The sequence below is a fragment of the Camelina sativa genome, chromosome 13 (genome assembly GCF_000633955.1).
Source record: "Camelina sativa cultivar DH55 chromosome 13, Cs, whole genome shotgun sequence".
Taxonomy (NCBI): domain Eukaryota; kingdom Viridiplantae; phylum Streptophyta; class Magnoliopsida; order Brassicales; family Brassicaceae; genus Camelina; species Camelina sativa.
In genome coordinates this window covers 22,033,855-22,045,943 of record NC_025697.1, presented here as the reverse complement: position 1 = coordinate 22,045,943, position 12,089 = coordinate 22,033,855, and the positions used below count along the sequence as shown (strand labels likewise).

The following is a 12,089-nucleotide window of genomic DNA, read 5'->3' as shown; positions in this document are numbered from 1 at the left end:
ACCATCACCGGGCAATCTTGATGACCGTGAATGATCTGACGGGTTAAGTTTGACGGTGCTGGAGATTGCTGGGTTTGATGAAGAACTTGATCGTTGTTGTTGTCATTAGGGTTATAACGGTAAGAAGAGGAGAATAGTTCGAGACTAGAATTGTTGACGATCTTACATTGTGCAGCATTAAGATGGTCTTGAAGAAGAAGCTTCCCTTTAAAGAAAAGGGTTTGTTTGGAAACAGGAATACCTAGACTCCTCTCTATCTTCTCTTTGATAGCTAACACTGTATCAAAGCTAACCACTTCGATAACGCAGACTTCATGACCATGATTCTTGATGATCACCTCCATACTTGTATCAATGGTTTTTCAAGTTCAATGCGTGAAGAAGAAAAAAAAAAGAGAGAGAAAGAGTGCTGATTTGTGACGTAAACTTCTCCTCACAATTTGGTTTAGATATCATTTGATTCACGTATCAAATGGGTCAGGTTTGGGCCTGGCACAATTTCAACCCTATTGGTTACGTGCTGTTTAAGTTAATGAAAGGCCTCGTTTTGAACAAAGTTGTTCTTATTTGCAACTTCAAGAAAGACTGAACGGTATAAGGAAGGAGGAGATTGCAGAGAGTTAAGCTCGGTTCAAGCATGATCATAATGCTTCTTTGTCTCTTTAAATTACGGGTTTTAGCTATAACATCTGATTTCGTATGCACAAAAAAGCAACGCATAAAATTTTCCTTAAAATTGCTTACATGTGCATGTGCTACATGTCTTATGTCAAATCTTTGTCCAAAAATTGCTTACTGATATTAACATGATATCAATAGAATGTTCCTACTATCCATACACTGCTGCAATGCGTCCAAGAATCCTAGAAGAGAGAGATTTAAATAAAAACCCGAGGCCAAAACAGAGCACAAACAGAGTGAATCATGGCTCTGGCATATAACTTGTCAAGTATCCGCAGCAGCAGTTTGTTTATTAAGGTTTGAACAAAGTACCATATAGTTATTGTTCTTATTTATGATCTATAAGAAGACAATTTTGGTACAAGGCTGCAAGAAAGACTAAGGAGCTATACAAAGTAAGAGGAGGCTGCAAAGAGTTTAAGCTCAATTGTATCGCCGTCAGCAACATGGTTCCACATGAATGACTTAGTTTCCAACAGTATTCGCCCTCTGAGTATAAAGTAATACCATTCGAGAGGCAGATTTAACTCACCCCTCTCTTTCATCTTAACCAGCTCTCTCATCAGTTCTTCAACGTGATCACCTGCATTAACCTCCACTGGAATCATCCTGGTCTCTTCAAATGGCTTCACAAATACTGTCAGCTTTATCGATGGGATGGTCTTGCTCCTCACAGGCGAATCTGGAATGTTGATGACCTCTCTGACTGAGTCTGACGATGAACATTGCTCCGGTTGAACCACTTTTTGATACCTGTTTTTTGTGCTACCAACCGTCACAGGCGGTAAATCTTGAGGGCCAAGTAACTCATCAAGTGAATACGACGGTCGTGATGACCCGTTGTCGATCCTCCTCGCCATGACCTTTTGGATTCTCCCAGGCACTTGATATTTGTTGCTCATCATAACAGGCAAATGTTGATTGTGAACGAACCCATGAATTGGATTTGATGGAGATTGCTCGGTTTGAGGCACTAGATCGTTGCTGTTATGATTAGGGTTGTGGCAAGGAGAGATGGAGAGAAAGAGACGAGAGTTTTCTGGGATACGGCATTCAAAGTAATGAAGAGGGTCTTGAAGAACCTTGCCTTGGAAGAAAAGGGTTTGTTTGTAAACAGGGATCGCTTGAAACTCCTCGATCTTCTCTTTCATCCTTAACACTGTATCCAAGAAATGAACATCAATGAAGAACGATGAGCCACTTTAAGTATCGATGAGCCACTTGAAGATCCGTGGAGACTGGTGAAGAAGATATGATTTGTGACGAAAGTTTTATTCTTAAGTTGGTTCAAATATCGGTTAAATTAAAAAGCCTATGGTCGAAGAATCTTAACCGTCGATTGCTCTCCTAACTCATATGATCCAACGGTTAGATCAAACATTTTTGAAATGGGTTGAAAACGCAACATTTGGACCTTGATCATTAACTTGCTCCATTTAAAGACCTTGATCATTTATTTTTAAGAACATTTAAGAGAAGGTTACTGATTTTATGATTTTAATAGATTTGGAAATCCAAACCAAAATCGTGTGTAATTTAATTATTGATTTTGAAATACTTATCAAAACTATGTATTGGTTCTATGATTTACAAATACTTGTTAAAATCTTTATTTATTTAATGATTTGTTTTTGGATTTCAAAATCCACCTTATGTTTTAAATAGATTTGAATGTGTAAAATAGAAGATTCAAATTCAAGGATAAAACATGTTATTTCAAAATCCATGTGTTTTGATTTTCATTAATTTACAATTCTATATGGATTTAGAAATCAATTCTTCAATAACAGCTCCTAAATTTCTTTTATCTAAAAAAACTAAATTGTTTTCTATATGTAGTTTTTTAAATGCTTCACTTTCCAAATTAAATAGACTTTTAGTTCATCTTCCTATTTTTCATATTATCGTTTTTTAAAGATCCAAATGTATAGTATATTGTGGAGATTGATTAGTCGTTTGTGTTTATCTTGACTTTAAAAAAAAAAAGATTAAAATACAATTTCAGAACTTTTTAAATATATATATATATATAATATAAAAAACAAAAGTTGAGCCATTTTGGAAAAAAAAAATGGAAAAAATGATTACATGGGGGTCAAAGTTGTTATTATAAATAGGTAATTACATGTCTTATATCTTCTTAAGTATATATGTTTTTGGCTTTTTGCAAAAAGCAAGAAACGATCAATAAAGAGCGGTAGCTATAAGGAAGTAAAAGATTGCAGAGAGTTGATCCTCGGTATTAGATTGGTCTTAATGAACAAGAGTTTTTTTTATTGAGGAGACTGCAAAGAGTTTTATTTATATCTACTTATCTAGTGAAGATGTGGAAATTTCTATTTACAGATTACAGCATTTCCATTGATGTTGCAAGAGGATAATATTTATTTTTCTCCTAGAAAAGTAAAAGATGCATCCTCTTTTGATGCCACCTAGACACACAATGTGTTTGGAATGTGAGTTCTCTTGTTTGGCATGACCAAGTGTTTGCATAATTTTGCAACAAAAATTTGACAGTTGATCAAAAATTAGTACGTATATATATGCCAGATAATCAAGGCCTTTCAAAATTTTCATTTTGATAACCTTATTGTAAAGCTTTGTGGAGAATATAGAGAGAGCTTGAAATGAAGAAGTTTGATTGATTGCTCTTTTCTGGATTTGGCCCACATTAACTCATAAGTCATATAACTAATCAAAACGAAATGTAGGTCTTTTGTCCCACATCGGTCACTCTACTCATTTTGTGTTTGTTTATATATGACACCAAATGGAATGTACAACGTCGAGCTAAGTAACGAGAGCTTGTAACCCAAGTGGGGACTATAAGATGGTGGGACACTGGTTCGGTTCCTCAGGTCGGTTCTGGTGTTGGCATGTTTCTGAGCTGCCCAGTCCAAGCTGTGAGTAGTCCGTGTGGGTTGAGCGAAGGCTCGGCTCAGGCGGGTTCTAAAGTTGGAGGGCAATGCGTGAGGCTGGCTTCACAGAGCAGCGATTACTTACCGCTTACAGCAGTGGACGGATTACAGCTCAGCGCCGCCCAGAACCACTATGGCCTGCTGGTTCGATCTCAGCTGAACCACCATTTTTTTTCCCCCCTTTTAAATTTACATCGTTTTAAGCCATCACATTTATGCTTTTTGTTTTGGGCTTGGTTAGTTAGGGTTTATGCGTTTAAGAGGGAACACATACAATGACCAAAAGCTATGAAACAGATAGCAAACTTTGAACAAAGCAAAAGACTTTAAGAAAGAGGAGACTGCAGAGAGTTGAACCCTAATGAGAACTTGTCAAGTATCCGCAGCACCAGTTTGATACAACATCTTAATAAGAAATTTTGGTTCATACCTTAATACACACTCAGTGTTTACTCTTTGCAGAGTGATCTTAATCAATTACTGTGATAGTAAGAGGAGGCTACAAAGAGTTTAAGCTGAATTGTATCGCCGTCAGCAACAAGGTTCCACATGAATGACTCAGTTTCAATCATTGTTCGCCCTCTGACTATAAAGTAATACCCTTCCTGAGGCAGATTTAATTCACCCTTGTCTTGCAAGTTACCCAGCTCTTTCCTCAGTTCTTCAACTTCATCATTTGCGTTAACCTCCACTGGAATCATCCTGGTCTCGTCAATTGTCTTCACAAATACTGTCATCTTTATCGACGGGATGATCTTTCTCTTCTTCCTCAAAGGCCAATCTGGAGTAATGTTGATGACGGCCTCTTTGACTAAGTCTGACGATGAACATTTCTTGGGTTCTTGATTCCTGCTTCTTGTGCTGCTTCCAGTTCCAACCGTCACAAGGGGCAAATCTTGAGGGGCAAGTAATTCATCAAGTGAATAAAACGGTCGTGATGATCCGTTGTCGATTCTTGTCGCCGTGATCTTTTGGAATGGTTTGTTAACGAACCCATCAACTGGCTTTGATGGAGATTGCTTGGTTTGATCGTTCTTCTTCTGATTAGGCTTCTCGTCAGGAGAGACGTAGAGAAAGAGATGAGAGTTGTCTCCGACATACCATAATCGTATCTCAGAGCGGTCATGAAGATACTTGCCTTGGAAGAAAAGGGTTTGTTTGCGAACAGGGATACCTTGAGACTTCTCGATCCTCTGTTTCACCATTAACACTGTATCCAAGAAACCAACAAAAATGGAGAACGATGAGCCACGTTCAGTTTCGATGGTCAACTTCATAATCGTATCAATGGTGTTTCAAGATCAATGGAGCAAAGAAGAGAGATACAGAGAAAGTGATCATTTGTGACTAGATCAGTGATCACTTTAAGCCTCTAGTCGACGAATCTTAACCGTCAATTGCTCTCCTTACTGATATGATCCAACGGTTAGGTTAACCATTCCTGAAATGGATTGAAAACACGGCGTTTTGATTAAAAATATTATTTGAAGACCTTGACATATTATTGTAAGAACATTTAAGTTTTTTCACCTAAAACGAAACTACATTGTTTTCTATTTCAACATCAGAATAGTAACATACTTGCAGATAAACAAAATTTAAAAAAAAAAAAAACGAATTATCAAACTATATTGTTTTCTATATGTAGGTTTTAAAATTCTTCACTATCCAAATAAAATATATTTTTAGTTCATCATTCTTATTTTCACTTGTATTAAGTAAGTTTTATTAAAAAAATGTATAGTATACCGCGGATATTGATTAGTGGTTGTGTTTATCTAGACTTATTTTTCTTAGCCATTTTGAAAGAAATAAAAATGAAATAAAAATAGAAAATAGTTAAGATTACATGAAAAAATGATTATGCATCGCATGGGGTCAAAGGCATAGATCAATCATATAATATTTGGGTCATTATGAAATCTTTAAGCACTTTTTTTGTCATGAGGTCAGTCAAATAACACACAAGCTTCTCTCCTTAGCTTAAAGGGATAAAATATACTTTTAGTTCATCATTTCTAATTTTCAGTTGTATGAAGTACCTTTTACTCTCAACTGATTTCGTGTGCACAAAGTGTCAAAATAACATTGAACAGATAAGTGCAACGCATAATATTTTCCATAAAATTGCTTACATGTCGTATGTCACATTTACAAACAATTAGTAGACGACCGACCTTTTTCACAAACGTTGTACGTATATCCATAGAAACCTGAGAAATATTGCTATTTTCTCTTCTGCTAAAAAACTAGTTTGTGTGGTTATCATATAAAACTAGCTCATATATAATTACCGACCATGAGGACCTGCACATGTTGGTTATTTCTCGGCCGCCTATAAAAGTGTATGTAAACATCTTTGTTCAAGAATTGCTTGCTGATATTATATGGACTGTTCATCCACAAACTACTGCAATGCATGCGTCCAAGAATCGCAAAAAGACAAAGCTTTTTAAATCATATCCCGAGGCCAAGACAGAGAAAAAACAGAATCAAATCATAGGTACGTACGTTTTTGCTATATAGCTTCAGTTCTTTCACAACAATTCACAAAAAGTCATATACACACATATGTCGATGAGGAGAACTCATTTAAGGAGATATCGAACTCGACACTACCCACAGTGTAACATTTCACTTGCTATTTATTTGGCTTGGAAACCTTTGATGATAGACTTAAAACTCACATGAACTTGCATCGCAGTCTTCATGGCTCTGGAAACATCCTAACAAATGAGAACTTTTGAACCCATAACTTCAAGAAAAAGACTGAAAGCTGTAACATTAATGTGTTTATTATACGTTTCAACAAAGTACCATATAGCTATTGTTCTATGTGTAAGAAGACAATATTGGCAGTTTGGTACAAGGCTTCAAGAAAGACTAAGAGCTACAAGGAAACAGAGGAGGCTGCCAAAGAGTTTAAGTTTGATTAATTCGGATTATCTCAATTGTATCGTCGTCAACAACAAGGTTCCACATGAATGACTCAGTTTCGGTCAATGTTAGCTCTCTGATTATAAAGTAATACCCTTCGTGAGGCAGATTTAGCTCACCCTTCTCTTGCAACTTAACAAGCTCTTTCCTCAGTTCTTCAACTTTATCATTTGCGTTAACCACCACTGGAATCATCCTGGTCTCTTGAAAAGGCTGCACAAATACTGTCAGGTTCCTCAGGATGGTCTTGATCTTCTTCGTCACAGGAGAATCTAAAATTCTAAGGACCTCTTTTACTGAGTCTGACGGTGAAGATATCTCGGTTTGAACCACCTGATTCATCTTTCTTCTGCTTCCAGCCGTCACAGGCACCAAATCTTGAGGTCCAAGTAACCCTTCAAGTGAATATGACGGTCGTGATGATCCACTGTCGATTCTCCTCGCCATGACTCTTTGGACTGTAACAGGCCTATCATGTTGGTTCTTCTTACAGATTTGTTCCATCGTAAAATCTACATCCCCACCGTAACTGGTCTCTTCAAATGAGTTTGATGAAGCACTTGATTGCCCTGTTTGATGGAGCACTTGATTGCTTTTGCCCTGCGGCGAATCTTGAATCCCAAGGAAGCCTTTCATTGAGTCTGTGTTGCTCATCACAGGAAAATCTTGATGAATCGGATTTGATGGAGATTGCTCGGTTTGAGGCACTCGATCGTCGTTGACGTTCTGATTAGGATTGTCGTCCGGAGAGATGTAGAGAAAGAGACTAGAGTTTCCTAGGATATGGCAAAATCGTATCTTAAATTGGTCTTGAAGAACTTTGCCTTTGAAGAAAAGGGTTTGTTTGTAAACAGGGATACCTTGAGCCTTCTCGATCTTCTGTTTTATGATTAACAGTGTATCCAAGAAATCAACATCAATGGAGAACGATGAGTCACTTTCAGTATCTATGAGCAACTTCATAATCGTATCAATGGTGTTTCAAGATTAGTAGGGATTGGTGAAGAAGAGAAGATCAAAGAGATCAGAAGTGATGATTTGTGACCAAAGTGTTTATTTGTTAAGTTCGTTTAAAATGTCACTTAAAAATTAAAATCCTCTAACCGATTAATTTCAACCGTCGATTAATCTCCTTACTGATATGATCTAACGGTTAGATTAAGCATTCTTGAAATGGGTTTAAACGCAGCGTTTTGATTAAAAATATTAGTTTCGGCCCATGTAGTTTGCTTAGTAGATTCTACAATAGTTTTTGGATTTTTTTTTTTCGAAAACCTAATTTTTCTCCCTTCAAGATTCTAAACTAAATAGATTTTTTAAAAATAAGAAAACTAGTTTTTAGGTTTTCTTAAAAATTCTTAATAGAAAATAAAATCTACTTATTTTGAGATTTTAAGAAAATACTGACTATCCTTCTCCATTTCTTTGTTTCTTTTAATTTGTAAATAGAAAAAAAAAATAAAAAAAAAAATCAAAAACTAATATCTATTGTAAAACCTAAAAACCAAAAAATCAAAAAACCAAAAACCATAATCTAAAAACTATTTCAAAACCAACAACCATTCATGACCTTAGTTTTAGTTCATCTTTTTAACCTTTTCAATATTTTATAATCTTTATTTATGAAAAAATGTATAGTATAACTTGATTAGTGGCTGTGTTTAACTTGAACTTTTTTTAAAAAGTATATATATATGTAAGAACAATTTTTTTTTAAATGTAACCAAGAAAATAATACATGATATGTCTGAAAGAAGGGAAAAAATCAATATGTAAGAAGATGTGGTACATATTTTTTAGCTATTTTGAAAGAAAAAAATGATAGAAATCCAAAGGATCATGGCAAGGAGAATCGACATTAATGGATCATCACGACCGTCATATTCACTTAACGAGTTACTTGGCCCTCAAGATTTACCGCCTGTGACGTTTGTTGGAAGCAAAAGAAACAGGAATCAAGAAGTGGTTCAAACCGAGCAAACGTCAGACTCAGTCAAAGAGGTCAAGAACATTCAAGTGCCTGTGAAGAAGAGGATCAAGACCAGCCCAATATGAAGCTAACATTGACTTAAAATACTTATAACTTTAGATATATATAGATGCCAATGTCACCTGACTCGATGATGGGTGCATCTATCTATATATAATAGAAAATGGCCAAGAGGATTTCAAACAATATTACACTTGCGTTTTTGTTACCATTTTTGTTATACGGCTAGTCTTTTTTTGTTTCTCCCATTTTTGGAAAATTTTAAGCTGTTTATATTGTCAGCATAAAACATGTTAGGAAGTTGGATAGGCCTATATTGAAGATATATATTTCGGTGGCCGAATCTTTCGATTTCAGCTTGGAATAGCAAAATCATGACACGTTGTGGGAGTGGAAGTTGATGGGCTGCTTCTACGTTACGAGAAAAGTACAATTTTTACGCATTAATTTGGTATTGATCACAATGATCACGTTTCCTTTCTCCTGTTTTTTTTTCGCAGCCCTTGTTGCTAGGATTTGAGATATACAGTACATTATTATTTATGTGTAACAAATATGTTTTTTTTAAGATTAAGTTTAAAGGTTTAAAAATGTTATATTTCAGTATATTTATGTAAATTTTGAGTTAAGTATGTCCAACCACACTAGGAAGCTTTGGTTAAATGAAAGCAATGGGAAATTATGATTGGTTCTTCATCTTTTCGGTTCATTTACTCAACGGATCTTTTCTGAAACAAACAAATTACCTTGAATGATTATTTATATAGGTTTTCACACAAAACATTACAAAATACAACAAAAATTAAAGGTACAAAGCATCAAGCAGCGGTATGAGTAACTAACCAAACCAAAACACACAAGAATAGTGAAACAACTCATTACAACAATAATATAATAAAAGATACATCAATCACATGGAGTGATAATTCAAGGACTCGATGTAGTTGTAGAAGGCGGAGGGGAGAAGAATGGAATATTAATGGATGGGAGATTAGTTGGAAGAGAAGGAATTACTGTCGGAAATAAAGGTAAAGTTGGCATTGGAGGCATTGCAGTGGGAATTGTGGGAAAGTTTGGTTGTGGCAAACTTGATGGCATTGTGGGAAGAGTTGGTAGTGTTGGTTGTGGCAATGTTGACGGCAATGGAGGTAGTCCCATTGTCGGGATAGGTAGATTTGGAATTTGAGGAAGAGGTTGTTGCTGGAGAAGCTTTCGCGAGGCCGAGCAAGTGTTGATCGTATTAAAGAATGAGAGACTCACTAGAAAAGCAACGAGAAAGAACTTGTATGATACCATTTTGGGTGTGTTAATGAATCTCTGATTACGGATAAGCCTCCTTAAATGCTTCACTTGTATTGCTTTGTGCTGATGAGAAATTCAAAGATGTGCGATTGAGTTTATATAGTGGCAGGATTACAAATATATGGTTTTTGGTATGTGTAATTTACGGTTTCGGTATGGTTGGCTTGAGCTTTTGTTAGTTCAACCTTATTGTGTTTTTTAAAGATTATATTGTCAATCCATGGATTTTTATTAAGGTTAGTTCAACAATCAAAACCCTCCGACTCTAGTACACGTTGCTACCTAATAACCAAACTTTAATCTATCCTTTTGAGCTTAATGCACAGTCATACACTACATCAACAGATGAAAGATTCTACACATTACCCACATGCAAAAGATTCTAGACAACAACAACAACAACAAAAAAAAAAAAAGAGAGAGAAGTAAACATATAAGAAAAGACCTGTTACGTAGCATTTTTAACGGGAAAATTACCAAAAAGTTTCAACGTTCAACATAATCAAAATTGCCATAGTTACAGATTATTGCCTATTGCCATTGATATTGCAAGAGGATTATATTTATCTTTCTTCTATAAAAAAAAAAAGTAAAAAGATGCATCCTCCTTTGATGCCACATAGACACGCCCAAATGTGGTGGGTGGCATAAACAAGTTTTTGCATTTTTTATGCAACAAAAAAATTGACATGTGATTGAAGACATTAGATCTTATGTACCTCTTCTTATATATATATGCCAGATTATCAAAACGTTTTAAAATTTTCATTTTGATAATCTTATTAGAAAGTAGAAACCTTTGAGGAGAATATAGAAAGCTTGAACTTAAGTTTGATTGATTTGCTCTTTTCGTCACTTCAATTTCACTATTGGGCCTTTTTATTAGGCTTTTGGCCTACCAAAAATGATAATTCATGAATCAATACTAATGTAAGACTCTTTTGTCCCACATCGGGTCACTCTACTCATTTTGTGTTTGTTTATATATGACACGAAATGGGGCGTATAACGTCGAGCTAACTAGAGCTTGTAACCCAAGTGGGGACTATGAAATGGTTGAACACTTATTCGTTTCCTCGGGTCGGTTCTGGTGTCGGCATGTTTCTGAGCTGCCCAGTCCAAGCTGATAGTAATCCGTGTGGGTTGAGCGAAGGCTTAGCTCAGGCGGGTTCTAAAGTTGGAGGGCAATGCGTGAGGCTGGCTTCACAGAGCAGCGATTACTTCCCGCTTACAGCAGTGGACGGATCACAACTCAGCGCCGCCCAGAATCACTATAGCCTGTTGGTTCGACCTCAGCTGAACCACCATTTTTTTCCCCTCTTTTTTTATGCTTTAAGGAGGGAACACAAATCAGACTTCGAAGAAGTCAAAATGACTTTAGGAAAAGAGGAGACTGCAAAAGAGCTGAACAATTGGTATGTATCATAACCCAAGTAGCAGAGTGTTTTTAGGAATTGTGAATTTTAGTTTATAAGTAAAGCGAGAAACTTTACTGTCTTTTGCCTTGTTTTGTCAACAAAGAATCAACATCTGATCTTTAAACTTGTTTCTGTAATGCCAAGATCTTTAAAGTATCAGACCATTCGAATGCACAGAGCTTAAACTAACTCAACAAGGACTAGTTTCTCTTCTTGGTAATTACATACATGTCTTAGCATATTTGCAGAAAGCTGTAAACTTTGAACGAAGTAAGAAAACTATAAAGCTATAAGAAAAGTAGGAAACTGAAGCAGAGAGTTCAAGCTCCATTAATGATCAAAGAGAAAAAGGTCAAGAATAAACAACTAAGCGAGAAATCTTAATTGTATCGCCCTCAGCAACACCGTACCAGAAGAATGTCTTAGTTTCGGCCAATGGTTTCTGTTTGTGAACAAAGAAATAACCTTGGGGAGGCAGATCTAACTCACCCCTCTTTTGCATCTCAACCAGCTCTTTCCTCAGTTCTTTAATTCTATCATTTGCGTTAACCTCCATTCGAATCTTTCTGGTCTCCTCATATGGTGGCTGCACCATCACTGTTAGCTTCATTGGGCTGGTCTTGATCATCTTCTTCACAGGCACTTGAATGTTCATGACCTCTTTGACTGAGTCTGACGTTGAAGATTGCTCGGTTTGAACCACTTCTTGATTCCTGTTTCTTTTGCTTCCAACAAACGTCACAGGCGGCAAATCTTGAGGGGCAAGTAACTCATCAAGTGAATACGACGGTCGTGATGATCCGTTATCGATTCTCCTTGCCATGATCCTTTGGACAGGGCGAT

General features: G+C 36.2%; 4 protein-coding genes across 4 annotated transcripts in view; all 4 read right to left on the bottom strand.

Annotated features, from left to right (window-relative positions):
- On the bottom strand, positions 1,068-1,832 carry LOC104738488. The gene has a single exon (XM_010458655.1). The coding sequence runs from the start codon at positions 1,830-1,832 to the stop codon at positions 1,068-1,070; it is 765 nt and encodes a 254-aa protein (XP_010456957.1).
- On the bottom strand, positions 4,073-4,876 carry LOC104738487. Its single transcript, XM_010458654.1, has one exon. The coding sequence runs from the start codon at positions 4,874-4,876 to the stop codon at positions 4,073-4,075; it is 804 nt and encodes a 267-aa protein (XP_010456956.1).
- LOC104738486 lies at positions 6,522-7,499 on the bottom strand. The gene has a single exon (XM_010458653.1). It carries the CDS (start codon positions 7,497-7,499, stop codon positions 6,522-6,524), a length of 978 nt encoding a protein of 325 aa, XP_010456955.1.
- The window catches only part of LOC104738485, a 1,322-nt gene continuing 831 nt past the window's right edge, over positions 11,599-12,089 (bottom strand). The window contains exon 3 of the mRNA XM_010458652.1: positions 11,599-11,865. Within this exon, the coding sequence (XP_010456954.1) occupies positions 11,599-11,865 (267 nt within the window). The remainder of the gene's footprint in view (positions 11,866-12,089) is intronic.